Source organism: Lygodium microphyllum, chromosome 25 (assembly GCF_053477565.2).
Source record: "Lygodium microphyllum isolate KBCC chromosome 25, Lygodium_microphyllum_v1.1.10, whole genome shotgun sequence".
Classification (NCBI taxonomy): domain Eukaryota; kingdom Viridiplantae; phylum Streptophyta; class Polypodiopsida; order Schizaeales; family Lygodiaceae; genus Lygodium; species Lygodium microphyllum.
This window is the reverse complement of record NC_141159.1, coordinates 23,678,112-23,698,478: the sequence shown is the minus strand read 5'-3', so window position 1 is coordinate 23,698,478 and position 20,367 is coordinate 23,678,112. Positions and strand designations below refer to the sequence as shown.

The following is a 20,367-nucleotide window of genomic DNA, read 5'->3' as shown; positions in this document are numbered from 1 at the left end:
TGAGCGAGACAAGAGGATTGATATTAAACCAATTGAGACACGTGATGATATTCTCAATCCCAAAAAAAATGAAATAGGTGATTATCAAGATACTAGCACTTCCAATATTGGGAGCAACAAAGGGCAAGAGAGTTAAATAATGATTGCTTTATTTCTCAAACTTTGGTAAAATCTTACGATTGTGAAATCCTTGAGACATTGACAACAATCAATCTAGGCAAGGTCCCCCCCTTGGTTCTTTTGTATCGATGTACATGCAATAAAAGTGTAAGGGAGCTTAAACAAGATTTATATGTGTTGAAGGTTGCATTTGAGAATGAGGATTACATATCCACCAAAGAATCTTTCATCCTCTCATTAACCTTGCTAGATGAAACATAACAAGAGGTAGATAGCAACACTGTCTCTAAGTGAAACAACAATTGGAAAATAGTAAATGATGAGTTTGAAAATGAGTTGGAAGTAAATGAGGATTAGTACATCCTAAGCAAAAAAATGTTTTATGTTTGGGAGAGCAATCATTGAATTGCAATATGGATGTAGAGTATTAATGAATTGTATAGAAACAATATGGTAAGACATGTGAGAGTGCATCCATAGTTCAATTTTAGTGAATCCCAAAGATGAGCTGCTCTTGATTGTAACTTTGCAAAGATTCAACTTGTAAGTTGTTCATGATATTGGTTTCTTCTCTCTACTTTGATATGCATGGTACTTTTTTTGTAACTAGTTCCATATTCATGGGTTTCAAAGATGGGTCATTGATATTTTAGGTCTAATCAAATTTATGTTCTCATTAGGGTATACATGTGTGGTTGTAGCTTTCTAGACTCAAAAAGCATGCTATTGTGGTCACAAACATCAAGGACTACTTTTTCTGTAGAAGTACTTCATGTTCATGTGATGAACAAGAGTTTATTGATAGATTCATTGGTGAGAAAACAAAGTCTTCAAAAATCATGGGTCTTAGAAGCAAGCATAGTAAGAAGAGTGTGGCATCCTCTTATCTAGTCCATTCTTAGTTGTATGGTTTACATTGTGAGTTGTAGAATTTTATTTTGTGATTTATATTTCTAGTAAATTCTAGTTTGAAATTGGTTTTCCTTTCTTATTTTTAGGATAAGTGGAAGGTTGAACTTGAAATGGCATGCACAAAGATCCCTTCCAATCTTCCAAAGGAAGATTGAAGCAAAGGTCAATTTGGTAAGAAAGACCGTTACCAAAACATATAATAGAAAAATGACACTGATAACAAGTTTTACATTTTGGAGTCTTATTTCTAAATATCCTATTGAATCAAGGTTACGTATTTCTAAATTTTTGCTATGATGACCCTTGATTGGAAAATCATTGGTTTCAAATACTATGAAAACTTCCCTTTGAAGACATAAAGTTTAAGATAGCAATAAATAAGTTATGTTCAATTACTTCAACTACATGTTCTATGTAAAAAAAATTATCAACCTATCATTGCTTGGTCCAAATGAGAATTGGAGGTAGAGCCATAGGTGATCATTCCTTTATACCATGGTTGGCAAAGTAGGTATGGACGAATCAAGTCTTAGAAGAGGCTTCTCAATTGTTGAAGCAAGTACTTGAGTCAAATGTTGCTAGAAACAGGATTTATCTTCTAGTTGAGCCAACATTGAATTATTACTTCCTAGACATCATGGCTAGATATAGAGGAGTACTTTTTCTTCCTCTCCAAAAATAGATGTCTATGGATATTCCTATAGCCAAGCATGCATGCATACAAAATGCTTCTAAATGACTAATATACAAATTAGTATCCTATTTGTTAGATTCTTCGAGTGAATATATTTGATAGTTGATATATTTTTGGTTCTTGGGATTAGGATTCTTCTTGTATTGCTTGGGATGAACAAAATTTCCATAGTTCTCTGACATTTACAAGGCGTGGAAGATCCTCTCTTCATGAATTGGTCCCGTCTACATATACATATAAATTTATAATATACTATGGCTTAAAGGTGGATATTCAATTAATGAAGGAAAAGATAGATGTAGAGTGAGAGATTGATATATTCAATAATCAAGATTCAAGAAGCGTACATGTTTAAAATTTAATACATGAATGATAAAATATAAATCATAAATAATAATATTCAATAAGCATAAAAATAATTTATAAAATATAAAGTATTCAAGAATGTAGACTATAGTGGCTTGCCAAAAATACTTGTAGATGAATAGATCGATCATCTGATTTTCCTTTATGCTCACATCCACAGTACACAAGAAGTAAAGGCTAAGAGGCCAAGATACAACTATATTAATGATACCTCTCTTTTTTTGGTCAATCCAACCATAGAAGAGGATGGAACAACCATATTTAACCTAACCAACATGAAGAGGATTGAGAGATTCGGTAATCCTATCCATCTCCTCATCTAGCTTCTTTGTGCACATGTGGGTATAGTAGGTAATTGCATGCCACATGGACCATGGTGGCAATAGCATTTACCATTCATCTCTACCTATCCACTCTTAAAATATGGAAAGGAATATTACACTTGATGATGGTTCATGCAATCTCAATTTTCACATTCCTTTGTCACTCGAACATGCCTCATGAACCATGGTGGCAATCACCTTTACCATTCATCTCTACCTATCCACTCTTAGAATATGGAAAGGAAGATAACACTCGATGATGGTTCATGCAATCTCAATTTTCACATTCCTTTGTCACTCAAATAAAGGAGAGTGGCCTTGAAACACATCCCATTGCCACAACAATTGTGGCTTGTCTCTTGAGTCTCTTAGACACATGGATGGGAGTAGTGACTAGATGGTGAAAATGAAAGGGACATTTGAGAAATCTATAAATCTCTCCATAGTAACCGAAGGTATAGCTCAATGAGTAGACATAAATAAGAATATATCAAGGGAGACTATCTCCTCTTAAGCTAGCACCATACTAGAAGATATCTTGCCCGATGCCTTTGGAATGGGGACATATTTCTTGATGATCTCATTAACGATTGCTTGAAAAGTCTTTGAGCATGGACCACTTTCTCCACCTATCTTGGGAAAGTGGATGAGAAGCCCTGTCACACTACTTACTTGGACCTTACTATAATACTCAAAAGTCCAACGATAGACATTGATATGATTCATTGCTTTCTCAAGGTGTGAGATGTAAAGAGAAAAGATTTTATAAAGGACTTTATGTATGGTAAAGAGACAAAGGTGGAGATGGAGGTGATAAGAGGTGAAAATATAGATAGAGACGGTGGTCAAAGAGGTGGAACTAGATGTGATAAAACAAGGTGGTATGGAGTAATTTGGAAGTGGTAATGGAGGAACAAAAGAAGAAAAAGGGAGATGAAATGTAGAAGTTGGAAGGAAGAGAAGATGAAAGAGGGAGATGAAACTTGGAAGTTGGAAGAAAGAGGAAGAGGTGAGAAGATAGAAAGAGGAAGAGAAGGTGGTAGCTTAGTAGCTTAGAGAGTAAGAGGAAGAAGAAGGGAGAGAAAGAGGTGGAGATGACTTTTGAGCTTGAGGTAGAGGCTTGTGCAATGAGATTTAAGAAGGAAATACTTAAAAGTTGAGGATGGAGATTGAAGTGAAAGGAGGTTATTTATAAAGACTCAAAATAATTAAAAATTTAAAATAATAATAAAAAAGATCATAAAACATGAAGAAACGATCAGGCCAACAATCAAAACAACCATCACTTGCACAAGGTACAATCCTTACCAAACAGATCCTAGATAGATCAAACAAATCTAACTAGACTAGATGGATCAAACAAGATGCTTCCATTTGCACATGCAAATGCAACTATGCTTTTACCTCTCTTGAAGAGGTCATCTATCCGTCCAACGTTTTTCAAAATCTTCATGAGTAGATCCAAATAATATGATGTAGATGGAGTCCACACGATCTTAGAGAACTCTCTCTAATAAAGTACCCGTAGTCACATAATTACTACTATTGTCATTCAGAACCTGCACTATATTTTCTACACCAATCTCCAAAATGGCAGCCATGATTTTCCTATAGATGAATTCCTATCCCTAATGTATCTATGGCATGCAAAAACATGGTCCATTTGCGAGAGGGCACCAAGATATCATACACATTCCTCTTCCTCACATCTATCCATCCATTGTATAAGATAGTATAGTCATAGTCATATTTTTTCCAAGTAGTCTTTAAAAGTTGCATCTCTAGCTCAATAGTTTATTTCTCTTTAACAAGCTCACGTGTGCACCAAGCCTCATAGGTGGGGCCCTCCCACTCACATCCAATCCCAGTTATGCCCTAATGATCCTCTTTTTCACCTTTTTGTATGTACAATATGAAAAGGGGTGATGCAATGTATAAATAATCTCCGGATCTCATGAGTAGCCTCTATCTTATTTGCCCTTTCCAATGATCCCCTTGCTGCCCCACTAGTACATGCACCTTCTAATGAGCTACTACCATGCTACCCACCCCTAAGATATAGCAAAGGTATCTCTGAAGCAACTAGACCCTCAATAGATATCCTACACTTACATAAGTCACCTTTGTATCTATATCCATAGAGATGTTGGCACTGATAGAAGCACCAACATCTATGCACACTTCATTCCTCTTTAGGACACTACCACCTATGGTGGGTGGAACTATCATGGAATGCACTTAGCCATGGTGTATCAATCTCATTTATTACCCTGACCACAAGTCATTTTGCTGCCTCCAATGCTCTAAACTAACAAACACATCATCACATCAAGGTAATTATTAATACCCTTAACACTATTTACTCATGTAATGCTTCTCATGCACATATGGCATGCCAATAGTTGCATTCCCACTACTTGGAGTCATCACTAGCTTCATAGTTACTGATGATGCATATGTGGCTTCAAAATGTATACTTTATTATGGTTTTTTCCTTGTTGAAAATAGAGAAAACCACCATTAAAACTTGAAAAAAATAGCTCAAAACAATACAAACTGTGAAGAATGAAGAGAGAAGAGGGATTTCTCACTCAAAACACTAGAAAAAAAACACTCCAGAACTAATTAAAAAAAGTGCTACAAATAGTACATGGACATTTTAAAAAAAGTATTGGGTGGTTGAGGGATAAGAAATGTAGGGTTTCAACGCTTTAGACATAGTTGTAGATGTAAAAGGTAAAAATGAGAAACCCCTCACGAAACTAGTAGTTTACTTGCTTGTTCAAAATAGCAATCTCAAAATGCATTTTGGAACCAAAGCATTTTGAGAAACCCAAAATGCCGTTTCAAGCAACTATGGTTGAGAGCCCTATAGAGCCTCATGAAGAAAGACTAGAAATTCAAATTCCCACTCTAAGTCAATTCATTGTGGTATGTAGATGTACTTGTATCTCTTGTTTTCCTAAGAGATTTCAACCAAGGGCTAACTATGTGATGTTGATAGATTGTGAAGAGCCATCTTGTTATAAGAAGGCCATGACTCATGATGATAAGCTTAACTAAGACCTAGCTATGAAATTTAAAATGATTTCATTACAAATAATCAAACTTGGGAGTTGGTTTCTTTGCGAAAGGGAAAAAATGCTTTTTCATCCAAGTAAATCTATGATAGATTGCAAGTGATCCTAAATCAAAGTACAAGGCAAGGTTAGTGGCCAAAGGTTTTAAGAAAGAAAAAGGTATGGACTTTAATGAGATCTTTTTACTTTTGTGAAATTGACTATTCTTTGCATTGTGCTTGTCTTAGTAGTTATGGATAATTGAGACCTTGTACAATTGAATATCAAGATAATATTTTTACATAGGAGCATTCATAATGAGATCTACATGCAATAGCCAAAGGGTTTTGTAAAACATGGCTTGTCTACAAGCTCAAAAACAATCTCTATGGATTAAAGTAGGCCCCATGAGAATGGTGTAATAAGTTTGATGCCTTTATGTAATCTCATGGCTACAAGAAAAATAAGATAGACTATTTTTTATGAACTAAAAAGGCTAAAGATATTCATAGTTGGAAAAAACATGTATGAGATTGATGCCTTGAAGGTTAAGGAAAACCTTTGAAATGACCATTGTTTATGAACTAGAAAGGCTATAGATATTCATAGTTGGAAAAAAATTGTACAAGACTGATGCCTTAAAGGTTGATAAAAACCTTTGAAGTGAAGGTTATAGAAGATACAAATCACATTCTTAGCATATGCATAATTTAGGATAAGAAAAGAGATTGCTCTCTCTCTCTCTCTCTCTCTCTCTCTCTCTCTCTCTCTCTCTCTCTCTCTCTCTCTCTCTCTCTCTCTCTCTCTCTCTCTCTCTCTCTCTCTCTCTCTCTCTCTCTCTCTCTCTCAAAAGCATTATATTAACAAAGTATCGAAATGTTTCAATATAGACAAGAAAAAGATAATTAGTACATTGCCTCTATATGTGCAACTTAATCTGAATAACTGTCTTAGATCTAATAATTTTTTTTTTACATGGCCTAGGTTCCATATTCTTCATGTGTGGATAGTCTTAAGTGTGCTATGATTATCACTCGCTTAGACATTGCATTTGTAGTGGTAGTCAACAAAAGTAAATGTCAAGTCCTATCACATTAGAAAGCAATGAAAGAAAACTTGAGATACTTGAGTGATAAAGAGATATGTGCATATGCTTTGAAAAACATAGTTATATTGTACTTAGATATATATATGTAAACTATGCAATGAATATTGACAATAGAAAGTCAATCACATGAATTTTTACCTTGTATGGTGGTACAATCTCATGGACATCTTCCATACAAAAATACATGGCATTATCTACTCTTGAAGCTAAGTATATTATAGCAAAGGCATATAAAAAAGTCATATAGCTTACTCATTTAGTAGGAGACTTGGGCCTTGATAAAGACCATAGTAGCTAAGAAACACATTTCTTTAAATTTGAAACTTACAAAACGTTTCTTAAAGTAGGAAATGTTTATGAGAGTAAAAAACGTGGGCGTTTTTATTTTTTTATATTTTTTTGGTAAGTTGGAACCCAAAACATGGTTTTTTGACAAAAACTATTGGAAAAGTTAAACATGATGATGATGACATGTAATGACTCGTGAGGGCTCAAGATTTTGGATGAGAGACTAATTTTTTTCTGATTTTGTTTAGTTGTTGAACTTTGCCAATCTAGTATCTATTCTTGTATTGAGATTTGAATATTATATAACCTTAGTCTTATTTATAAGTTATTTATGATATATTACAATTCATTATCGATTTTGACATTTTGTCAATTTGTTTTAAAATGAGAATCATAATGTTGCAACTTGACTCAATCCATATTATAGATAGGCTATTCACACGTTAATTTTAATTTTCTTTGTATGATATGTATAAATCATAATGTTTGAGTTCTAAACCATAGTATAGCTTGACTTTGACATAAATGACAAGTCAATAATGGATCATGGATATGTAATGTATAATGTATTATTCTCAATTGACTCTATTATCACTCAAGCTCAATTAGCCATTCTTTGTTTAAGAGAGTGTTCCATAAAGGCTTAGAATCTCTTTCTCCAATCAAATCTATTAAAAATCCCTATATAAAAAAAACTTGTGTTTCTTATTTTACCCCCTCTTGAAAGAAACTTACGAAACACGTTTTTGACGTTGCATTTCTGACATTTCTGACTGCTATGATAAAGATATGCCATTGTTGCTTAGTGATAGTCAAAGTACCATCATGTTGGCAAAGAATTCTCTATTTTATATAAAAACAAAGCATATAAAAGTGAGACACCACTTTATTCATTTGGTGCTTGAGGATAGGTGAGTTTGACCTTATCAAACTTCATACTAATGAAAACCTTGGACTTCCTTCAAAACATTTACACACTACAAAGAGTTGAAAAGCATTGGATGAGGGTAACTCACATGTATTATACCTCACATATTCTCCCTTATTTTGTCCCCCTAAAGGTACATTGGCCTTTAAGTTGAAAAAAATATTGCAATAAAGGCTATGTGGCCTACCACCCACCATCTTAAGAACTCCCTAGTTTTAACTATATATATATATATAAGTTATTGAAGTCATCACAAATGTACTCTCTTACACACACACACACACACTCTCTCTCTCTCTCTCTCTCTCTCTCTCTAGTCTCCATTCTCCTTGCGGCTCCAATACATTGTATCTGATCTAATCTACATGTACTCCAATAAAGAGAGGATATATAGACAAAAAGAAAATGTGATACTTTTAATCTCACACTGTAGATCTCATGCCCTCCAAGCTATGAAAAAAGAAGAGAAAGAAAAGAAGAGAAAATAGTTTCTCTCTCCAGGTCCCTTAATCACAATCTCATTTTCACATTCTCGTTCTCCCTTATAGAAGAAAGACAAGAAAAGAGAGGAGTTTTTCTCTCCAAGTCCTTTATCTATAATCTCATTCTCACACTCTCACGCTCCCTTTCAACAAGGTGCAAAAGAAGATGAGATGGAATCAAAAAGAAGGGCCTCTCTCAAAGTTACACACATAAAAATGATCTCGTCCATTCACTTTTTGATTTTTATGCATATGGTTAAGTGTAGGGTTTCCCCCATAGGTTAGGCACTCTACCCACTTTCTAATCTCTAGGTTAGTGTTTTTCAATTGATGCATACACCTTACATTAATTGCACCAACTTTGTCTAAAGTGAATAGAAGATTTATGTCCACAATCTCAATTCATTGCAAATCTTTCTAAACGTAGGGTATTTTTGCACGTTACATGGGAGCGAGCCCACTCTCACATGATATTACAAAATAATAGCACAAGCAATTACATATAAATGATGATTCCTAACACTAAGACTTGGAATGTGACATCTTGATAAAGTTCTACTTTGAGGTGCTTCTATATAAGCAAAGATGAAAATTATCATTTTTTTAAATGAAAATTATGATAAGAGTTATTCATTTGGATGATGATATTGCAAAGGAGTTCCAACCCCACCTATCATATATTTTGAGAAGTAAACATATAAAGAAGGAAGGTTATGATTGAATTACGTCTCATAAAGCAAATTTCCCTTCTCATAGTTGTACTCTTGAGCTGCCCCTACACAGTGGTTGAATGGAAGTATGTTGCATTCAAAATGAGGAAATTCAAGTCTCTAAGTTGAAAAATATTCCAATCAAGTTTTTCCAAGTGGATTGGGACCATTGAACCCAACTTTTCAATTCCATTAATGATTGTATACGTACTTGGAATATGCCTACCAAATTTATTTAAGCTTTAGTAAACTAATTACTAAACTTATATAAAGAAAAAATGTGAACCATTGGCATTCTCTAGCCATATAGAATATGGAATACAAGGTCCTTGCCAAAGTTGTGGTAGACAAAATCAAATCTCCACTCCATAAGCTACTACGCCCTAGGTACAGATTCATTTGCAAGCAAAAAGAGACATGATGCCATCCCCAACATAGTTGACTATCCCTCACTATTTGTTAAGAGGTTCATGATAAGCCTTGACCTACATGAGGCATGGATCAAGTGAGCTTGCGTTTCATCCTGAAAACAACTAGCCATTTAGGCTTTGAGCTTGACTTTTTGAATGCCTTCGAATGCCCTTTCTAGCAATACAAAAACCTACATTTGCATCAAAGGTAATGTTCACCAAGGTATCCCCTAACCACTTCATCTCTAACAAATACATCGATCATAGTTTTTTTGAAAGGCTTACAGTTTGAGATCTTGTTCAATAAAGACAAAGAGTTGTATCCTCACATTGAGCTCATATTGAAGTGCAATATTAGGATCTATCAATACCAACTAATAATGCCATTGTTATTATTTGAATAACTCAACTTTCTGAATTGAAGAGGAAAGAAGAATACCTACAATAGACATGGTATAATCTACTTTGTCATGAAAATATCGATGTAAATAAAATTTAATAATTTCTAAATTCAAAGTAACACTACAACAAATTGCAAAGATACCAATGGGAGTTTTTGACAATAGTACCAAAAAAAGCTCAATATAGTCATCAATATTTCCTATGCTAAGATCGTCAAAATAATCATTGGTATATGTATCAATAATATATGGTTCAATATTCCAACACATATTTTGAATGAGATATTGGCATATATTCCAATGCAATTAATAATATAATAATATATATTGCAGTATATATTCCAACCTAGTTATCGAGAATGAGTTCAATGTGTGTATACAAGCTCAAGAGAAATAGAGAAAATGAGAATGTGTGTGTACAAGCTTAAGAAAAATAGAGAAAATGATCATGTACTGCATTATTGTTAATTTTTAGCTACTTAATCATAAATTTTATGTGCAAGCGAGAGTAAAATGAGAAAGAGATGAGTTTTATGGTTTGGTTGCTTTAAGAAAATAGAGAAAGAGATCAAGGATTATAGTTTACTTCCTTTGTTCGGCTTATTTGTTTTCTTTAGAGGAGAAAGCGAGAGAGAGATATATAACTTTTTTGAAAAAAAGATTAGATGGATAAGAGATCAAGAGAGATAGAAAGAGGTGTGAGTTCTTTTAATCTTAAATATACATTGTCTCATAGGGTACATACATAGACCCAAAGACAATAATTTTGCTTATGAGTTAGTGAACTTTCTAATGATAAGAGATTTTAGAAGTAATTAGCTTCCACCATCTGGCCACACAACCCTCATTCCATAATAAGAAGTTGCAACTTTCTTCAACCATAACAAAAGCAATTGATAGCATTATGAGAAGGCATTGAACTTGGGTCTCCTAATTATGGGCTATGGTAGTTATCACTAGAATAATTACCAATTGTTAGACACCATCTCAAACCACATCTCTTATTCTTAACATGATCAAAACCAAAGCTCTTATTCTTAATATCTCAAACCACAACACTTATTCTTAACATAAGAAAAAACACTCTAGTCTCTTCAAAGGAAAACCACCCTTTCTCTCATAATAGTACTAAGGCTATGCTCCTTTGAAAGTAGATTTCTTGGAGCTCTATTCAAATTCTTTACGAGGCTCTTTTGGAGCTCATAATCCATCTAATGGCTTTTGTATCAAAGCCAAGTTTTTCTATTAGTTCAAGAAATTAATTACTTAGACTTATATTTATTGTTAGATAGATAAAACTCCTACCTATGAAAAGTCTCATTGTGGATAGTCTAGATACATTATTGGTTTATAATCTTAAATAAGTAAAACTACAACACTTGAACAAGGGAAAGGGAGGGAAGTTTTAGGCTAGTCTAAGCAAGGGATAGACAAGACGTTGGCAAAGGGGATTGGAAAAGGAAGAAAGGAAGCATAAAAGAGATAAAGAGGTAGAGAGGAACCAAACTAAATATTTTAACTTATTTGTTTATAAAGAATGGTAGTATGCTCATCAATATTAGTCATCATGTGATAGATGAGGAAATATACCTTTTTGTGACTAGCATGAATCCTAATTCCACACAATGAGTCCTTTATGTAGCACAACAATCCTTATTACAATCAATATCACGTGCAAAGTCATCAGAATACTCTCCTAATATACACAATCGACATAGTCCACATCACCTTAAGTTCTTGTAGCTTTAGTGATTGTGAACCTTGTGGAGACAATAATGCCATCTCACCATTGTCATAGTAGCCTTATCTTAATGAAGTCCCCTTTCCCTCCTCTCCACAAGCCAAACGACCACAATCACTACAACAGAAACGAGGCATAGACGCGCATGTTAGACGCGCAAAGTCGGGCACATCTATCATAGCGTCTATAAGTGCGTGTAAATAGACGTGAATTGTGCGTCTATATATCCACGCAAATAGACGCTAATATAGATGCGCCAGCAGACGCACAATTATTTAAGCACCTAAAATTGCAATTCACATAATTAAAAAATCAAATTTACTAATTATTTAACAACCTGAAATTGATTCTTGAGCATGCACGTGTACGCATGATAAAAACCATAGAATTAAGAATACACATTGAATCATTGAATTAAAAAAAATAGAGCTAATAATTACTCGAAGTACCATTGGCATCCTTGAAGTGAGCAAGGACACCACAATCTTGGGTATTTCTCTTTTCATCTATACGTTGAGTTCGAAGATGTCTACCCTCACACCAAAGTGCATTGAATAATGTGCACTAGTCGTAAAAGATAAAAGATCAAACTAGACATGCTAGACCCTCACGAGGTGTTCAAATAACTAGACATGTTGGACCCTCACGAGGTGTCTATAGCAAAATATACTGGGTAGATGAAAGAGCCCTTAAGCGATGGTACACTTACTTGGGCCTTAAAACAAAGATCAGCATTACTCCTACTCTAGACTTGGATAAAAGTGCCAGTGAAGACTCGAGTGTTTTATGGCTCGAGACTCAATCTATGAATGGAAAAACATCACGTCCACATCTAGGTTCTATCCTACCCTTCAAGTTCAAAAAGGGCATGGGGTTTGGAATTCCTGGCTTTTTTAAAGGCAAGCCAAAACCAATGAATAGTTTGATGGAGGGCCCTCCCTTTTTCTATTTTGAAAATGTTGAGAAGGTTCCCAATTCAAAGTGGGAGACCATCAAACCGCATTTTAACGGCATAGATCCAGAGTTCACAAACTCTAGATATTTTTTAGCATGCTTTAGGCTGAGGTGGTTATGTTTATAACCTTCCAATAGATGGAAGAAGGTTGATCCTTCCCCCTGCTCCCATGACAATCTTTGAGGTGCTTCCGAAAACAAAGAAGTATTGGCCCCCATGGGATCCAAGAGAGAAGCTAAATTGTATAAACACACGGGGTGCCGCTAGCACTATATGTGGATTGATCAGAAAAATATTTTCTTCCCACAAAGAAAGCAAGATACCTTCTTATCTTCAACATGAGATTGTCCTGGCATGCAAAATATGGAACTTGGTTTGGGTCAGTGCAGGCCAAGCTGCCCCACTTGAACCCCATGAGATTGAGCTGGTGCTTGGATATGATCGTGACCACACTTGAGGCTGCTCTACCCTTTCAGATCGGTATGATGCATTGGGCAACTCATTTTAGGTCAATACTATTGCGTACAGTCTTTCACCACTGAAAGAATTATATCCGCAAGGTTTAATAGTTATGTCCTTATTCTCGAGCCTTGGTGGGAAAGAAGTGGCATTGCACAAATTGGGTATAATTTTGAAGGCTGTTGTTATTGTGGAGATCAATGATAAATGTAAAAACATAATAGCTAGCTAGTGGAACAAAACCTTCCAAATAGGCCGATTTCAAATGGAGGATGATGTTGGAGATCTTACTGATGATAAGTTGGCTAAGATTGTGGATGTAGTGGGAAAGATTGACCTCATAATTGGGGGAAGCCCCTGCAACAATCTCTCAGGCAACAATAGAGTAAGCAGGGTAGGCTTGGGTGGCAAAGAATCCTATCTTGTCTTTAAATTTCCCAAGATTCTGAGTAGTTTAAAACATATACATGCATAGGACATGATATACATTACCAACTTTACTTCTTTCTGAGTATTACAAATATACATCCAATCATTCAAAGCTAATTACATATATGTGATTTTATGCCCTATATACATCCAATCATGCCCTTCACAAATGTGATTGGATAGGGCATGATGATTGGATGTATATATAAATCAAAGGTTGACTTGTGCATTTGCAATATATATATAGAGAGAGAGAGAACTGATCAATATACTCACATGTCTCATTTAATGCTGTGCACTTAACCTAGCCATGCATGCCAATTCATAGCATGAGTAGATTGATGTAAATTAGTTGGCTTGTGCATATGCAAGCTATTCCAATCATGTCAAGGTGCACTTATAGCTCACATATCTTTGATTGATTGATGGATAATATGCCTTTCTCTATCTCTTTTGTGTACACCTTCATTGCATTATCTTTCTCTAGCTAAAAACCATTCGTGCTTTATCCACCTATTGATACATAAGTGGGATAATATGCAATTGTAAGTGGGATGGTCTAGTAAGTCACTACATATATATGTGCCAATTGACTTGCCAATGTGTTATCTCTTATCCTCAAGCTTTGTTATATATGTCACCACATAGGTCAATTGATTCCCTAAATGCATGCATTGATTTCTTAAATTGTTGCTGCGCGTTTGTAAGCCCGTGTAACAGGAATTATCTGTGCATATACACGCGTTGACAGACGCGCCAAGCAAGTATAGAAAAAATTAAAAAAAGTTCTGGCTTTCTTTTCAAACCTGTGCTTTCCTGCGTTTTCTGCAATTCGAGCTCGACATCACTACTCATGTCTATCTATCACTTCATGAAGACAATGAGGCAAGGAAATAATAGTAAAAAGAGGACATGAGGGAAAAAGGGCCAAAGAGTAAAGAACAAGAGCTAAACAGCAAGGAAGAGAACAAGATTGAAGTAACTTACCAAGGGAAGGGACAAGGAGGACAAGGAGCTTGCAACCTAGCCGCCGCCACCCGTTGGAACAAGCAAAGAAGGTGAGTTCTTCTTCTCTCTCTCAATCTTGTTTGGTTTCTCTGTTTGTTTGTCTCTCTCTTCACATGCTAGATCTTGTCATCTATGGAGGTTTTTTAGCTTTATTTTTTAAGCAAGTTTGAGAAGAAATGGTGCGACTGTGCGCGTCTGTCAGCGCGTCCAGATGACAGTGTAGACACAGCTATAGACACAGAAATAGACACGCTGACAGAGCTCACAAAGACACGCTGACAGACTCTCACAGAGACGCAGGTATAGACGCGCACAGAGACGCAGGTATAGACGTTGTATGTAATATGTTTTATCTGCACAGGGTAATATGATTTTTCTTGTGTAGATGTGGAATCCTGGATCCTCCAGCACCCCATTCAACAAGGAGCAATTCATGGGGGAGATAACCAAATTATCTTGGTCACCCTCCCACTGCTGCAGATGAGGTTTTCAGTGTGATGTCTGGGACACCTATCACATCTTTGCCTACACAAGGATTAGCTAAGGTACATGGATCGGCCAAAGCACGTGCATCTGCAGAAGCACGTGTATCGAGTGAGGTAGAGGGTAGTGCACGTTGAGGGAGGAGGGAGAGTGGTGCGGGAGGACGAGGAGGTCTAGGGCTTTGTGGGGGTTGCCTAGGTGGTGGCTCTCGATCACCTTCACTGGAAAATGAGAGAGGTGAGCCTCCACAAATGTACTACTCTATCACTGATGTTGGTGGTATCTTACATGACTTTGAGGGGAGGGAAGTGATAGCCTACTTGAGGAGTGTCGTGCATGCTACATACAAAGATTGCATGATTTCCTTCAAGCACCAAAAAAATGATTTGTGGAAAGAGGTGATGCGGGCAGTACATAAAAGGTACCCTAATCCGAAGAATTCACGATTCTCAGATGATTGCGGACGATCAAAGGTGAGAGATGCGCTTCATAACAAGAGGTCTCACCTTATGACGCGCGCCAAGGAGTCATTGCGGAGACAAGAGCAGGGGCGCCCTGGATATGGCCAACCACCCAATTGCCACCGCAAGGAGTGGAAAGAGGCCAAAAAGAGAGCAGCGGAGAAAATGACAAGTCGCCAGCATATGCAGAGACACAACGTATCCAGATGGCAACCATGGGATCGTCGCATTATGGATCCGGTGGCAGGGAGTCATGGGAGACTGAGTTTGTAAGTATTATTTGATTTCTTTTTAAAAATTAGATTTTGTAATTTGTTTCACTTCATTATGTAGTGTGTTTTAATACGTTGTATGTTCAAATTGTTTTGTAGTATCATATCGTTGGTAGGATGCCTACTCCTAAAGAGGTAGGCTGCCATCGAGGTCATAACTGGGCGTCCACTTGGTAGCATTTCTACGAGGAGGGACTCATCACGGAGGAGCAATATAATCGCGCCATGAGGATTCCACCACCAGAAGAGGTATGTTTTATTTTTTACATGAAAATTAGAGATAACTCTAATTTATTATTTGTAATGGTATTTATATAACTGAATCCTTTGTGTAGGCGAACCCTAATGCAGTTGAGGATAGCGAAAGGGGGACTAGCAATATCGGTGGCGGCAACGGCAGCGGCACAGGCAGCGGTGGTGGTAGCAATGATGATGCCTCTTCTAAGGATATATAGAGGAGCCCCATACATGCATGCCTCTCCTTGGCTTGCAATTTTCATTTTTGATATGTATTACTTTGAGCTGGTGCTTGCAACCATGACGTCACAAGCACTAGAACTCATAATGTAAAAACGTTTCATCTATATATATGAATTTTCGTGTGCTACATACATTGTTTTGTTTTCAGTATCCAATCTTCGAAATAATCTTTCTCTGTTTTCCCTAAGCATACAATTTGATGTTGATGGGTGGAAAAAAACCAAAGAGCATGTGGCTTGCAAAACCACATGCTCTCTGGTTTTTTTTTCATACCTCTATTTTGCGCGTCCATCAGCGCATCTGAATTGCAGGATAAATGCACATCTATTCTCGTCAAAAACTTTCAGAGTAAACACGGTTTTAGACATGTAGATACACGCTTGTATAGACGCACAATATGAATATGTCCACTTTTTTATAAATATGATTATATATTTACGTAGCGTGTTTAAACACGTGTCTAAGTGTGCGTGTAACTCTGATCATAAGCGCGCTTTTAGACGTGCAAATAGACACGCTAATAAATGCACCTGACATTTTTTTTCACGATTCAAATATTGCGTCTACAAGCGCGTCTATGAACCCTTTTTGTTGTAGTGAATTGTCCCATTCAATCCCTTTGTCTACTAGGCTATCAAAGCCTTTGCCCATTCTCACACCAAGGGGAGTGAGAGTAGACTTGTTTCCAAGGTTTGGTACCTACCACCTCGGATGAAGACCTTACTTCTCCACCCCCATCCAAACTCTGGTACCTATCAATCCTACCCCTCATCATCAGGCCAACCATGTTGCTCTAGTAACCACCTCTCCCCATCTTCTATAGCTTAAGAGCTTAGGATATCTATTTCTTTGGGCTTCTCTTACATAATCAATTACCATACAAATCAACTCATCATGAACGGTGAAGGAAGGTGAGTCATCAAACAAGCTACAAAAGCTTGGCTCATCATCACATCTTGGAAGCAGTGATTGAGCCTCCTTCAAGAAAACTTTATAAGTGCATTTCACGAACTTACATTATTTTGTAAGATTTATTACAATAATCTATATATTCTCTCTAATATTTATGGTATGTCTATTGTTTTTTTAATATGTAAAAACTAGCCATACAACAAATAAACTAAAGAAAAAATATACAACATGCCATGGGATCATGGCATTACTAGAGAGATTATGAGCACTTGAGAAGAGTTAATGAATTTTTATATACTTGCAAATTATGTTCCCTTCAAGATTACCTATAAACTATGTCTCTTTCTTGTTACAACATTGGGTAAAATAGGGATTGCGCAAGGATGAGAACTCTCTTTCTTATTACAACATTGGGAAAAAGAGAGATTGCGCGAGGATGAGAACTTTCATTCTCTAATCAGAGATCTCTATTTCTGTAATTAGATATATCATCTCTTTTGCCTCTATATGCAAACATACATTCTGTTGTACATTAGTTAGATTTGGTAGTTTCAAAAACTACCTAGATTTAGTAATATCACTTAAATTTCTATCATTTGAATTTAACGATATTTATTCACTATTTTTGTACCACTGCTATCTTTAAAATGCTTTCATCAGAGACTTAGTACTATGTTCATTGTTTTATACAAAGCCTAAGTGTTTCATTTGTTATGATAAGTATCGGATTTGTTTGTATATTTTGATGGATTTTTTACATGGTTACACAATATTTCATATTATGTGATAGCATAGCAAATATGGATAGTAGGAATCTAGCCGTAGTAGCCTAGATCTAGCCCTTGTAGGGCCAAAACTTTATCTTTTAAAAAATCCATAAGCATTAGTATATACACTAATATAAAAACCCTACATCCATTGAAATACATGTTGAGAATTTCTCTGCACACGTCAAAAAGAGCATCAATAAATTTTCTACCTAGTGTATATCAACACAAATAATAGTGTACTTATACCAAACCTTTCATCAATGACTATTCCGATGGCAATATCTTACATGCATTTTCACCTTAAATTTGATCAATATTTCCGTCATCCCTTGTAGTATAATAAATAACTTGAAGGTAGAGAAAAAATCATCTATGCTTCTATGATCGAGTATTTGTGTTTGTAGGTGGAAAATATTCCAAGCTTTTCATTTGTAGGGGACGAAAGACTTACTTAAATCAAGGGACCAACCTATGATATCTATGGCCATGTGCATGTAATGCCAAGTGATTAGTTATCACTTGTAGGTAAGAACACAACGTATGAAACATTGCAACATATACCCTAATTGAAAGTACTACCAATGCAATGAATCTTATGTTAGGGTAAGCATATGCTCTGTTTGTCTTTTTATTCCCACGTATAATAATCATAGTTCTATTTCCTTAGGTAAGGTCTTAATCATTTGTGTAGAGCCTCTTAGAGTATTGGAGAATAACTTATCCATGATCAACTTGAAGGTTGACCTAATAATTAACCTCATCTTTGGAGTCCAGATCAAGGGCCAAGGCTGGGTCGGAGTAAAAATTACTTAGCCCTACTTTTGTGAATAACAAAGACCCTGCGTTGTCATTAACTAATGTAGGGTTAAAAAACAACTTAGTATTTAATGTAACGAACAGAAAACGGCCCTGGAGTTGGGGTGCCTGGAGTGAATCAAGGGTGAGGGCAGCAATAAAGAAACACTTAGCCCTAACTTTGTGAATAACCAAGAACTTGTGTTGCCATTCACTAACGTAGGGTTAAAAGAACAACTTCAGAACTAATGCAGCAAAACACAAAATAACCCTGGAGTTGGGGTGCCTGCAGTGGATCACTGGTCGGCAAATATTTCAGTGCTTTGCTTGTTTGAAGGCTTTTGAAAGCAAAATTCAGTGTTACACTAGCAAGCTGGGTTCACGATACGAACCTGGTGTTGCAGAAGTGGTAGAGCCTGCCAGTGGCGGAGAAGATGATGACCGCCACGTGCGCGTCGCAGAGGGTGGAGAGCTCCTGAGCCTTCTTGAGGAGGCCGCGCCTGCGCTTACAGAACGTGACCTGGCGGCTGCTAGGGTTGGGGATGCGCCGGATCTGGATCTTCCCGCGGGGCACGGCCACGGCGTGCACGGTCGACGGCACAGCTGCAAACTCGTGATGCACAGCTCGATATTCATCGTCAGCAGCATATTTTGAAGCGACATGAGCTGGTGATGTTTGTGCTGCTTGCGGAGCTGTTTCATTTGCCTCTTCATTGATATCCTCGTTGAGGTTAAGCCGCGCGTGATGATCATCGCTGCGTTTGATATTCATGGCGTTTGTTTGAGAGAGGCCGAACCGGAGTAGCTGCTGCTGACTCCGCTTTTTCACAGTGCTTGGAAGACGTTGAGTGCCTTCCGCAGCCGGTGCAGTATCCTCTCGACCTGCATTCATGGAAAGATGAAATGCTGGCGGGCCGCCGCGTTCTGCATCTCGGTATCGGAGAAGTTGTTAGGGTTGTCCTGAGAAGAAGAAGAAGAAAGAAAAAGAAGAAGGAGGAGACGCTGGAGGTCGGAAATCGGAAAGATGGATAAAGCGAGCTTATGAGCTAGCTTCATATATTGAGTTGATTAAAATTAGCTAGTAATATAAGGCTAACGACTAATGCCGTCGGTGCATGCAGGCGAGCGAGCTTGAGAGAGAGAGAGAGAGTTTTTTGGGGGGGGGGGGGGGGGGGGCGGGGCGGGGCGTAGAGTTATTGTTGGTGTACTCGTGTACATCTTTTACCACCCATGATGCCTTTGGCCTGACGTCCCAAATGCGGAGCCTTACCAAGTTACCAGAGAGCCTTACTAGCCTCCCCAACATCAATGCCGGATGTCCGTTAGAGGAGTCAAAGAGACCTACTAACCCGATGCTTGAACCAATATCATGCCCATTGGCTATGACAGCTAGCTCTTTCAACCAAACTCATGCCTCTGAATCCTGATAGCTATTTGGCAGCCTGGAATAAGCAGTCTATGAACGAATATCCCTTTGTGTTTGAAACAAGCATGCGCACTATCGCACACAAGAGCATTGCCTTCTTTTTCCGCGAGAGAGAGCTTTTTTTTATTTTCTAAAATAAACTTTCTTTCTCCAAAAGCAAGATATCCACACATTTTAAGGCTAAGTAAATCACTTAACAAAAGTTAACAATAGGTTAATTTTTTGGGACCTCCACCACCTTGTGACTACATCATTGTATAAGCATATACCCTAGGTGGCAATGCTTTCAAATGGCTTCCTAACATCAACTTGCAATGACAAAATTTGTGCCACATCAACTCTTGAACAATGTCACTTTTGGTTGTGATTAGGTAG

General features: G+C 36.9%; 1 protein-coding gene across 2 annotated transcripts in view; it reads right to left on the bottom strand.

Moving 5' to 3' along the window:
* The window catches only part of LOC148013980 (agamous-like MADS-box protein AGL11), a 76,202-nt gene extending 56,509 nt beyond the window's left edge, over positions 1–19,693 (bottom strand). For both annotated transcript variants that reach the window (XM_087666617.1, XM_087666618.1), the window contains exon 1: positions 18,959–19,693. In XM_087666617.1, the coding sequence (XP_087522743.1) occupies positions 18,959–19,458 (500 nt within the window). In that variant the 5' untranslated portion in view covers positions 19,459–19,693. The remainder of the gene's footprint in view (positions 1–18,958) is intronic.
* Positions 19,694–20,367: the final 674 nt, after the last annotated feature.